General features: G+C 39.4%; 1 protein-coding gene across 9 annotated transcripts in view; it reads left to right on the forward strand.

Annotated features, from left to right (window-relative positions):
- Window positions 1-12,832, forward strand: part of TMCC1 (transmembrane and coiled-coil domain family 1) — a 122,224-nt gene that overhangs the window by 19,230 nt on the left and 90,162 nt on the right. For 4 of the 9 annotated variants that reach the window (XM_075514510.1, XM_075514516.1, XM_075514515.1 and 1 more), the window contains 2 exons: window positions 4,793-4,849; window positions 7,558-8,269. In XM_075514510.1, coding sequence (XP_075370625.1) covers window positions 7,724-8,269 — 546 coding nt within the window. In that variant the 5' untranslated portion in view covers window positions 4,793-4,849; window positions 7,558-7,723. Of the gene's footprint in view, window positions 1-4,385; window positions 4,591-4,792; window positions 4,850-7,557; window positions 8,270-12,832 lie in introns of all 9 variants that reach the window. The other 5 variants (XM_075514511.1, XM_075514514.1, XM_075514517.1 and 2 more) reach the window with 3 other exon arrangements.

The following is a 12,832-nucleotide window of genomic DNA, read 5'->3' on the forward strand; positions in this document are numbered from 1 at the left end:
GTTTCAACAGGATGTGGATCTGAGAAGAGGCTGATGTTGAAAAATCACCTTCTGGTATGTCTATGAACATGTTACCCTTGCACAGTACGAGCATGTGAACCATTAATGGATGCAGGGGTAGAAATGGCGAATACATTTTGGCGTGCCAAAGCATAAAATCTTCTGCTGATGACCATTTGTTAATGTGCTTGGGGAAGGCGTGGGAAAAGGTGACTGTCCCTCCCTCTCTCCCCTCTTCTGCTGCAGAGAAGAGGAGGACAATTCTTATTGCCCTTTGAGTGACTTCAGGGATCTGCTCCCACCCCCTTTTCCTTGCAGCATACTCACCCCTAACAAACGAGTGGATGGACTGTCTAGATCTGTTTTAGGCTTGTGAGGGTTCTAGGAGAGAGGTTGTACGTCTCATGCTTTGTATGAGCTCAGTCATAGTGCCATTTTTGTCCTTGAATATCTTAAAAACCTTGTTAAGCTGCTCCTTGGTGATGATCATGTAATTCATGTATAAACACACTGCCAGCCTCTCTGTTATTTTATTAACAGTGTGCTGGAGCAAGTTTTTGTGTTCTTTGGTATTCATACAAGTGACCTGTGGTTTGTTGTGCAAGTTGTGGGACTACTAAATGATAGTGCGTGTGTCAGTTGACTTAATCCTTTTACCAAAGGAATACAGTTGGCTACCTTTATAAAATTCAGCAGCTTGGCATTCTAAGTGTGAGTTATTCTTAACTGATATCTGTACACATTGCCTTCAGACGAATATAAGTGGTTTGCTCCGTTATAAAGTGTTTTATTAACGTACCTTCACCAGTATTACCCTCAGTGTTTCTCCCCTTCTTTAGCTAGCTGGGTTGCTCATATTTTGCATATAGGAAAACATTAGGCACAGAGGCTGACTTGCTCAAGATCTTTTAACAAGACTGACTAAGCTGGTTTAGCCCAGGATGTCTGGTGTCTCAGCTTGTACTTTAGTCACTGTGTTCCTGCTGAATCTGTGGTATGAGAAGGGAGAGCAAGGATAGCAGAGATGGCATCATTCGGCTGACTTCCTTCTTGACTTCTGGATAATGTTGGGAATACGTTGGAGGGTTTAGGGAAATCATTAGGCAGAAATCAGTAAAACCTATTGTTATTCTACTATGTTGTTTTCGCCCTTTAACCCTGTATGGTTGGATTAAAAAATAGGCTGTAGGTCTCTTGCTTTGCCCTGTGTTCCTTATTCCTACTAAGTGGCAGTTCTCTCCATCTGGTGCGGCCTTTCCCGCTGTATTGAATGGCGTGGACCCCTTATCTGGAACGCTGTGGGTTAATTCAGTGAATTCCTTGGGCATGCCACCTGCCACTCCTTACTGTTTCATCAAAAGTAGCTGGCTTTGGGTTATTCCTCTTTTCTAAAATCTTAGATGCAGAACTTCATCAGAAATTTGGCTTGCTTTACACATACTTGAAACTGTTTTTTTTCCCTCATCTCCCAGCTGCACTATTTAATATGCTGAGTCTTTCTGGTTTTGTTTTTTAATTTGCTCTTTCAGCCATGCTCCATCTATGTTCTTGCATAGAATACTGTCAGTGTCAGGGCTGTGGCCAGGTGAGGGGCTTTATATATATATATATATATCTTGTCCCTGTTTTTTCTTTTGGACTTCACTAGAATTCCAGGAAATCTCTTCTTGGGTGAATTTTGGAGGAGGAGGAGGAAGAATTCTGTTTTGAAAACTATAGTTATCCTTTCCATTAAAAATAGTATTGTTTTCTGGTCTTTATTCTGCCATCTTATGTATGTTCTTTGCGTTTAATTATTTCTTGTACATCTTTTTCTTCCATTCGTGCCCAGTGTTCCACTCTGACTTTTTAAAAAATTGTTCTGTTATATCACAATCGCTAAATATACCTGTTTCTCCAGGTATTGGGTAGTCATGCCACTATCCAATTGTTCTTTTGGGTCAAATTATTTACTCTGTTACTGTTGTCTTCCTCTTTGAATGTTTTCCAAACCGCAGCCCCCTTGAATTTTACACCCATTCCGGTTTCTCACGAGTTCCTCTTTCTGACAGGATTAGCTGTGAACAGCCGGAGCTTTCTCTCCTTTGCTCTGCTGCTTGTTGCTGCTGAACAATGATGCTTTTAAAATACCTTAATCCTCCTGTGGACATAAATCACTTGCTAGGGTTCCCAGTTCCCATAATAAGTGGTTTTCCAATGTGTGACTATTGCCTCTGTGGTCTTTCTTGCTAAACTGTTTGCCTTGATACAGAATCCATTTTGGGATGAGTTTCTGAAAACAATCGGATTTCTCAAACTAAACTGGGCTGTTTCTTAATAAAAATCATTCTTATCCTGAAGCAACTGAAAAATGTTTTTCTTTTGCCAAATAAGAGGAATGGGAAGCATCTCCTACCTAAGATCCCTGCTAACTGTGGACTACAACTCTATGATGAGCTAGTAAACGGACCTGTTTATGGAATAAAACAAATGTGAGGGTTCCTTAGCTAACTGTACTTCAACATTAACGTTAAGGGTTTAAGATATTCAAATAAATAATACATATTTGAAATAGTCTACAAAAGGCAGAATCTTTTCTGTTTTCTTTTGTTGAAAAGAATTTTTCTTCCCTATTTCTACAATTCTGTGCTGTTTGTATCTGTAACAAGTACTCTAATTGCAGGTAAGTTGGCTCTGAGCTGGGTTCCAATGGTAACTTGAGAGTTCATTTTATTTACAAATAACTGTGGTTTTGAAGGCAATTGATTAAACTGATGCATTTAGAGTAAACTTTTACTTAAATGAAGTTTAACTAAGTTCTCATGGGCCAGAGTCTTTTCAGACTTCCGATCTTGATCTTAGATACTTGAAAAATTTTTGAAATTTTCATGTTACGAAGGATTTGATGAAGAAAAATGAAAGAGTGGGAAGAAACTTTTTCTCCCTATAGATGATCTAGCTGTCCAGAGCAAAATAGCGCCAGCAATTTATTGATTTGTTTCTACCCCTCCAAGTTCTCTCTAATATGTATGTGTAGCACTCATGCGAAGTAAATGGCTCTGCAATAGAGCCATTATGTATGCAAAAAAAAAAAAAGAGAAAAATGCTAAGATTGTGTCTGCTCTTCGTAAGTACAGGAAAGTGGAGGAATTTTGATTAGCCCAGTGCAGTAGCTTTCAAAGTTTAGGAAAAAACAGAGCTTCTGACAGAAAATGGGAGATATAATTTGTAGGTCAGTGAAGACTGTGATTCCTAAGGGAGAAAATACAAGTAGTTTTCATGACCTCACATCTCAAAGCCCATTTGTGGGCACTCTGGAAAGTGCACTCTGCAGTATAAAGGCTGGGAATTTGAGTCAAAAGCATCTGTTGACCTACAGGGTCCTATAGTGCTGTAAGGCATATCTATGAAGACCTCACTGGCAAAAGCTCTTAAAGTTCTTATAAATAAAAAATAACATTAAAACTAAAAAAATAAAAGAAAAAAGACAAGTAGAATGGCTATGAAGTTACGGTAGAGACACCTCATGTTAACAATACTTCACACATTGTGCCTAGTTCTCCACTCATACTATTGTAGAAATGTGATTTCTTCTATGTCAAGATCTTTTTCAAAAATGCGTTCATTCATTTTTTCTAAGTTCATATTTGCTGTCATCACTTTCTTCATATCCTAGCATCCCACTTCAGTGGTTCTGATTAACATTTTCTTTATCTCTGCTGTCGTCTTGGAGGTGGGAATCTGGCGTGTAGTAAAATAATCAAAATGCCCCCGTTGTGCAGAGTCTTGTAGTATTCTGCTGAGTGCTAATGTATTCTGAAGCTTCTGTCCTTGGTTTCAAGAACTACTTGAGTACCTAATGACCTTTGGAAAATCTGAGTGATTTAGCTGTGGTTCAGAATAATACGTGTGTCTGGCTAGAGAAATGCAGTCATTGTATCTGCTGTCTTCTTGTCATCCTCTCGTGGTGTTCTAGCAAGCATCTGGCCTTACCTTGGGCTTGTCGCAGAAACATTAAACAGATCATCAAGATGCCCTTGAAATACTCTGTTATCTCCTTTAGGAAGGGAGAGCAAAGCCAGGATGGTGTCCTCGGGCATGGTGTGCTTTGCCTAGGTTGGACTCAAACCTTTGAACCCTTCACGCTCATTCTGTGTGAAGGCTGTGACTGGATCCATTACCAGGTCTCCGTGTAGGTGGGTTCAGCGTCTAGGCGTTCTGCCATTACGGAGGGGTGCTGCGCAGGGATTATTGCTGTAGCGGACAGGGGTTGGTTTTGTTGGCCTCCTGGCAGAGGTTGCTGTTACGCACAGGAGCGGTTCAGCCACGGTGACAGAGGCTTCCTTGTGAAATGAAGTGAAAGGTGCTCGTGTTTCAAAGTGCTCACGATTCTCACGTCCTGTTAGGTGAACTCCTGATAAACAGGAGCAAGCTGTTTGACCTGTGCCCAGAATGTTTGAATGACTGAATAGGAGGAGAAAATTAAATCTGTGTGGACCAGTCTGACCTTGCAGGCTAGAGCCCTGAAATGGAGCTGTGCTTTCAGCGCATACTGATGGCCATAAATCCCAAGAGAAAACGTTCATTCACAAGAACTTCTTGATTAACTCTGTAAGATTCAGTTTTAACTTAAATTATATTTGTATCCCTTCAGTTATTTGAAAGAGTTTAAAATAGCCCAGCTTCCAGAGGCACTTGCATTTAAGTAAATTAAAAAAAAATCGAGAAGTTGGAACCATGCTCACTTTGTTGTTTGTGTACATCTTTCCTCCCATTTCCAAGAATTGCATCTCATACCCAATTTCTTTTGCAGTTTTGTTCAGTGGAGGGACTGCTGTATGTCAGCCATGCTAAAGGGCAAGTGATGGAGGCAAGTACTAGTTTATATATTCACAGTTATCTAATATTGTTTTTGCCGGTTTCTCCTTTTGAACTGTTTTGTTTCCCAGTGCTGCTGTGAAATAATTGCACAAATGAAGGACTATATTGGCATGTTCTGGGATGTAATAATGTTATAACATCTGCTCAGTATGACTGCATATGAAATTGTGAATTTTGTCTCTGATGTGTTGTATTCTCATATGAATAAGAAATGTATGTTTTTGAACTTCATGCTATAAAGTACTCCATTTCCTCCCTCAAACAGAATTTAAAGGTTGTTATAAGTGGGGAAAAAAACAAGCACAAAACTTGAATCCTAATGCAAATAAATGTGCTAATTAATTCTGCTGATTCACAGTTCTTCACATTCATGAGTAGTTTTTTCCCCAAAAGTAGATACTGGGACAAATAAGTAGTTTTAAGGATCTTCATACCAGATATGCAATTTGAAAAGCTCTTTTCAGGCTGACAACAGACTCTTCACATGGAAACACGAACAGATGACCACAAAGCTCCCTATAGGAGCCTCTTAAAGATACGAGTCAGTAATTTCAGAAATCAGTCACAGAACACACAGGGGTAGTAGTGACTTGTTTGTGAGCTAACTGCAGGCTGATTCGTTTCAGGTTAGTTTGTAAATTGACATAGGGCTAATTTAAGCAGGTTAATGGTTTCCAGCAGATAATGCGTGGAACTCTAGTTAGACTGAAGTGGTGTTCTTTAAGATCAGTGGTATTACCAGTGGTAATCTGGATAGAAAGTGTGCAGGAAATGAAAAAGATACTGGTTAGAGAGTATATTGGGCATCTTTGATATGAACTTCAGTTCTTCAGTGAGTCCGGACTGAAAAATGAATACTGAGGGAATTAGCTAAAATGGAAAAGGCAGTTATGGGTCAACTGTCAGGTTTGTATTTTATACGCCAAATAATTTTGGGACTCTTGCTTTTTAGTCAGTGAGATTTGTTCACTGAACCATTTGGTCTGTTGGATGAAAAGGAAAATCTAGTTTTGCCTTTTTTTCCCCCAAAACTTAAATCAAGTGGAGACCTGCAGTTCAACTTTCTGGAAAACCTGTTACATGAGAAAAAAGAAATATTAAGAAAGAGTGAGCTCAAAAGTCAAAGTGTAATACTAGTCATAAAGGCACTTGAAGTCATTTAAGAAAGTGTTAAGTATGTAAAAATACAAGGTAGGTTGCACATTTTTTTTGATTCTGCCACACAATTTCTGCATGAATGTGGGTAAATATATTTTTCTGGGATGTAGTTTATTACTTTGCATTTAATGTGTAATTTATTAAACTGGCCAATATATTTAGACTCAATGCTTATAACATGTTCAAAGTACTGAGATAAAATCCTGTATGATTCCAGTGTTTTGCTTTCTGTAAGTACTGAATTTCATCTTGCCTCCAGCTGATAGCAACGACATTTGAAAAAAAGAGAGTGTGAGGCAGCTCTCCTGATATTTTTGGATGCCAATTTGGAAAGGATTTTGGAATATATGTTTAACCCATTGTGTCAGGTTTCAGATGCACAAAATTGAGTGCTCTAATCGTAACCTCAATGCATTATGTTTCTGCAGCTCTTTTAAGATAAAAATGAATGCTCTCAAATCCAAACATATGTTGCATTTGAAATAAAATGTTTTTTTTAAAAGCACAGGCTGCTTTCTGCCAAGATTGAGGTAGACCTCTGTGATCTGGTTTCTGTATTTATAGAAGCCTAATCAAAGCTTTCTCCTGCAAGAAAACAATGATCAGCTTCCGAGCATGTGATCTCATGGTGCTGATGTGAAACTCTTTCACATACTGTGTCCTTTCTTCCTTCCTCATTCCTTTGCTGTACTTCCCCAATAGTGTGTTGCTATGTAAGTGCTCAGCTGCAATGTCGTATAACCAACTCCTGCCTGAGCCCAGCTGATAGGTAAGGTTGAGATCTCTTGGAGAAAAGCTGTGTGTTTCCTCTCTGCTAGAGACTGAGCTACACATACGTGGTGCTGCTCCCGTTCAGATTGGTTGCTTAATCTACCTTTAAAAAGGCATTTCTGTTTTGTGAGAACTATGGACAAGACTATGCCAACTGAAACCATTTCACTTGCCTCTTCTTGCTTGAAGACAGATTTTCACATCTAGTTTCCAGTGCCATTGGTGGGTGTTGGCAGTAATAAGCCATTTCTTACTATTTGTAAATGCATAACTGATTTGGAAATGTTCTGTTTTCTTGCATATATGAAATACTGTGAAGTTAGGCATTCTACAGGAAAATCAGATAGGCAGAGCAGACATTACATTTGAAGCACAAAATATCAGATCTTTGTCAAGGAACAAAGTAATTCTGCCAAAGAGACTAACATGCTCTTCAGAAGTTTAACCTCATGTTCTGTTCAATATTATTATGGGCTTGTTCTTAATAAAAACTGGTTTCTCCTTGCTTCTCCCCCTTTTGAACAGCTTTTTTACCTTTCTTGCTTTCCTATACCCTTTGTGCTGGGCTTTTTCCCCTAGGCAATGAATGACTTGTCTCATACAAGCTTTGGCTTCTGCGTACAGCCTAGATGCAACTAATACCACATGGAGGGATGCTTGGAAAACTGATACATTTTGTTTTGTTAATGGCATGTTTTGCGCATTGGATTTTTTAACCCACTACTTTCTGCATGGATGTATAATAATGACTCTTTTGTTTAACATTAGATAAGCATGAGATCACCGTGGCACAGCTGCATGTGTAGTCACTCTTGAAGCAATTGCACACCTAATTGGCTGACAATCTTGGCATTTTTAAAACAAACACAAGCCTTTTAAAGACAGGGGACGTATTTATGTATGAGTAGTCCAATAAACCTGCTGGGTGTCATCAATGGAGCCCTCTGGCACTGAACAGTTGTGTGATGACCCTGATCCTGGAGGCAAATCCCAAGATCAAGAAACCAAAAAGCAACATGAATCAGAGCAAAAATTATCCAAAATAACCCATAATGCTTTGGAGAACATTAATGTGATTGGTCAAGGCTTGAAGCACCTTTTCCAGCATCAGCGCAGGAGGTCGTCAGTTTCTCCGCATGATGTTCAGCAAGCTCAGGCTGATCTGGAGCCTGAAATGGATCTGGAAAGCCAAAGCGTCTGTGCTGAAATTGATGGTGTCTCCACCCACCCCACAGCTCTGAACCGGGTGCTTCAGCAGATCAGAGTGCCACCTAAAATGAAGAGAGGGACGAGCCTGCACAGCAGGCGGGGCAAGGCAGACGCCCCGAAAGGAAGCCCGCAGATCAACAGGAGGTCTGCCCAAGATATTCAGTCAGGTCGGCCCAGATCATCATCTACTACAGATGCTCCTACAAACTTGTCCGTGATGGAGATTGCTTCTTCTGTCTATGTAGGTGGAGAGGAGGCCGCAGCAGCAGCAGTAAGTTACTCAGATTTACCTTTGGTCTTTATCATCTCCTTGTATGTTTTCTTAAGCCTTTTGAATCTTGTTTTTTAAAAGGAAGTTTCTTTCAGCAAACACTAATGCTACTGTGTTCAAAAGCTTCTTCAATGGTGAAGCAAAGAGCTTAAAAGATGCAAGCATTAGTCATTTTCTCACATGGCAGGTGGCTTATTTTATATGTATTTGATCAGTGAAATGAGAGCTACTTTTGAAACACATTTGGTTGGTTGGATGGCACACCACAGTCAAACAAGGAGTGATGGGAAGAGCAGCAGCCAGAGTAGTCCTCCTTAGCAGCTGTTATTTAGTTCCTGCAACAAAACCTTGCATTTATGTAGATGGCTTTTCGCTTCCCCTCTTGTTTTATTGTGTATTTTATAAAAGTGAGGAATTCTGGTTTGAGTGAATGGCACTGTCGATCTTTCAGGCTGTTGAGAAGCTCTGGGAACACTGGCTTGCAGCCTGCTATTGAACTGCAATGCCAGGTTGACTGAAGCTGATTTAGATCAGCCTGGCTACTGTGCTGATATGGGATCACTGCTGCCTCTTTTAGTTTGTCTAGCCTGTGTGGAAAAAGTGTTCACCAAAATGACAGTCTCTGTTCTGTGACGTGTTCTTGCAAAGCTGTGCATATCGGCTTATTGATGATACCAAGAAGTAGTAGTTGTCTTACCTAGTAGTTGTCTTCTTTCCCAGATCAATTTAGTTGAAGTTGACTCCTTTTTTTGAAACACAAGGTTTCTGATTTAACTTGAGCTATAACCTATATTTTCCTAAAATTCTTCACAGGCTTGTTCATTGGAGGACAAACTCTTTGATAAAGATAGGAAGCATTGTGAAACTGATTTCTGGTTCGTATGCTCTTAATTAAGGAGGGTCTGACCATGACTCCTGGACCGAGAGAAACAATCCTGCTAGTGTTTGATGCTGTTAAGATAGCACGGTCCTGAAGCTTACGTAGATTTTTTTTGTTCCAAAAATTTGTTCTCATATACTACAGTTTTTGATGTTGGCTAGATGATGATGGCTTGGGGCCGAATAAGATCTCCTCAGTCATCCGGAGGTTGCCTCACCTTGCCTCTGCAGCAAGATTGTTCCCTTGTACGTTGTTTTTCTCCCCTTGAAGCCTACTTTGAAATACTCCAAGTGAAAACCTTTTCAGAGTATTTGGTGGTATAGTATGCTTTCAATGTATTTCCCTGATAGTCATCCGGAAATTAGCATATCTTGCATTTATAAATGGTAATTAAAAAGTATTAGCATAAATTACAATATCATTCTAAGGCAGTGAGTAAAGTTTACTCTTGGGAGAAGCATTGAAGGAGTCTGCCTGGAGCTGTATCTGAGGTTTTTGTTTCTTGCCAACAGTTGAAAGAATAGAAGTAGTAATAATGTAGTTAGGAAAAGTGTATGCTTTCCTAGGATGGGTTAACTTTGCAATTGAGCCATGCCAATTGAGCCATTAAGAGGCCTCAAGAAGAGGCCTCTTGGTAGCTTCAGGTTTATTTGCTTACTGGCTCTCTTTTCATTGTGAGGTCACTCACAATGAATCTTTGTTTCAGGAGAGTTTTGGGGAAAGTTAATAGTTTTCTGAGTTTGTACCTGAATCCAGCAACTTAAGTTTATGAAGTGAGCTCTGATTTGTTGGCTTAAAACTGTGGTTCCTTTACTTTGTGTATGAGCAGGGAGATTGAACACGCCTAAGCGTATTAGGTAAGTAATACGGGAACATGCGAAAAGACCTGGGGTGAGGTGTCCTTTCACCCAGCAATGTCAGCTGGTCTGACAAAATGTTATCACCTTCGCCTAGATCAGTGGTCTCCAAAGTGGGGTGTGCACAAGACAATCCATTGGAGTGTGGGAGGAAAATATTTTTTGTACCATTAATAAGTAAAATAATTTTTTGAAATAATGTTTGTTTTATCTTTCTTTTCCTTTTTAATTTCTATTTTGTATTTGTTTTATAATGTACATAATGTGTTAGTTCAGTAGTACATGTATATAATTTATAAGTAAATATACATGTATTGGCAGTCCACGCGCAAAAATTTTTTACTGATAGGGGTATGCAATCAAAGTTTGGAAACCACTGGCCTGGATGAATTGGATCACTTGGCAGGAGTGACTGGAAAAATGAGAACTATTAATCTGATAGTAACTGCATTTTGTTACAACATTTGCTATGTGTGAGAACAAATTTAGGAGTCAATTTTTGGTCAATATGGCCTTTGATTACTGAGAAGCAGCAACTGTAGCTGTTCTTCCTGTTGAGAAGCATGGCATATTGAGAATTGTTTTCTGTGAACGGCGGCTCTTCTGCTACTTAACCAAGTAGTCGTCTCAGAGATGGATGTGAGAGCGGTTCTCGTTGCCGTTTGTCATGTCCTCAGCTGGTATGCCCTGTGACTTGGAAGAAAAGGGGCTGTTCAGGCTTTCCTCCCTCCATACGTAAGAGAGAAGGGAGGGGACTGGAGTCTGAAAGAAGAAAATGAAATGCATATGAGGAAAGGCTTTCTTTGGGGGCTAAACTATCCAGAGATCTCTGTGACCAGTTGTCCCTCTGTAGAGTTTCGTGAATTTCCAACTGCTTTTTAATATTTGCATATTGCACCATTTTTCTGGCAGACAATAAAGATGTATACTAGGGGTCTGAAGTGACATAACCAAGGAAGTGCTGCCTTGCTTTTTCATCACGTTTTGGGGAAATACACCTTTGTCTGATGTTTAATTTGGGCGTTTCAGTCTAGTGGAGAAGCTTTGTACAGCATTTATAGTGTGCCTGAGCTGACCTCAAATTTAGGTTTTGCCCAAGAGGATTTTCCTTTGTGGTAACGAACTGATGGATGTAGTGGGGAGAAAAGGGGACAGACAGTGAGACTGTTGACCAGCGATCTCTGGATTGCATCTGGAGCATAGCCCTCTGGACTGTGACTATAAGGTAGGCTTTTGGAAGAGCAAGGGTCAAGAGTGACTAAGATTCCTGATGGGCCTGGACAGAAATGAATCTTTTAAAAAAATCTTTGGAACATGAGAATGGAAAATATACTTGGTGTTTTTAAATGTAGCTTGCTTGCCTACAAACCACTGTTGCAAGAAAGTGACAGCAGCAATCTCCCCTATGCATACGAGTAAGAGGGAGGCAATCAGCTGTTCTAGCAATGTTCACGTTTTCCTTTGTAGTGGTACTTGCATCTCTGTGGTATGTGCATGCAGGGTGGGAACCCTTTGTCGCAGGGCTGGGGGAAGCTGTGGAAATGAAGTTCATGCATTTCAGCATAGCTACCCTCTCTTGCATGATCCAGAACACACATGCTGCTTTGGGACGTAATACCTGACCCTCCTTAACCTGAGCCCTCCAATTCCTCTGTTCTAATTTGGAATTGCTTCCCGATGTGCATTCTGAAAAATATGGGTGCACTCATAGATAGAATCCAAATAAACATTTGGGGAACACTGCAACATTTGTTGATATGACTCTGAGTTTGTATTTACATCTGTTGTATTTACATTACCATTCTTGTTCTGTGTATTTCTTAAAATCTCACTTAATTATCTTTTAGATCACCTAAAAAATGAAAAACCTGATGAAAAATAGCTGCACAGAAATAAAAAAAAAAAGTTGTCTTCTCCATAGAGTAGAATAAATAAAATCTTGCTTACTGGTTGCTTCATTCTTTAAAGGTATTTCATTCCTGTAACGTGAAGGTGGAAGACTTGTCATACGTTCCCTGGAGTCCTGGCTTTGCCTCACTTATCATGTGGGTGCTTTCTTTACTCATAAACCTGTTCCCATTTGTAGCATAGATGGTACTTAACGCTTCCTGGCTAACAAGGCCCTACTTGGGCAGAGGGAAGGAGCTGTTCAGTAGCATGCAGCAACCGATTGAGACACATAAATAATGCATTTCTTTAATGAGAACAGCAGTGTTGGTGAAATATTTAAGACTTGATATAATCTATTCAAGTAAAGAGTGGTACTGCTTTTTATCAACCCATTCAGTCACTTCCGGAAATGTAGCTATGAACTGGGATAGCATTTGTGAAGGCCCTTTGAGTTGCAAAATTAGAGAGTCAGCAGGATTTCAAATTGCTCAGAAAAAGGATTTTTTTTATTACAGGTATTTTTATTTAAAATAGTTCATGTTAATGAATAAGCCAGAGGACCATATAAAAAAACATATTTAGGGATCATTGCAACTCTAAAACTTAATCTCTAATACCAATCTTCTTGTAAAGAACATTTTTATTTTCTTAAAGAAGTATTTTGTAGCTATGTGTAAAGTTTACCCATTCTTTTGACTGCTGTTAATTTCAATATTATTCTTGCATGCTTTAATTGGTGAACAAAGACTTAAAATGAGAGCACAGAAATTTGGGTGGTTTAACAGAACCAAGTAAAAAACATAGCTAAAGCAGCTCTCAAGTTTGTTGTTAGTTTAGTCAAGTTTTCTAAAGGAAAATGCGTGTTCCTGCTGTTCCTTTAGCATTATTATAATTTCAGTGTTTGAGTGTTTATGCTTGGTTATTGGCTTTTGTTAA

Source organism: Mycteria americana, chromosome 11, assembly GCF_035582795.1.
Source record: "Mycteria americana isolate JAX WOST 10 ecotype Jacksonville Zoo and Gardens chromosome 11, USCA_MyAme_1.0, whole genome shotgun sequence".
Taxonomy (NCBI): Eukaryota; Metazoa; Chordata; class Aves; order Ciconiiformes; family Ciconiidae; genus Mycteria; species Mycteria americana.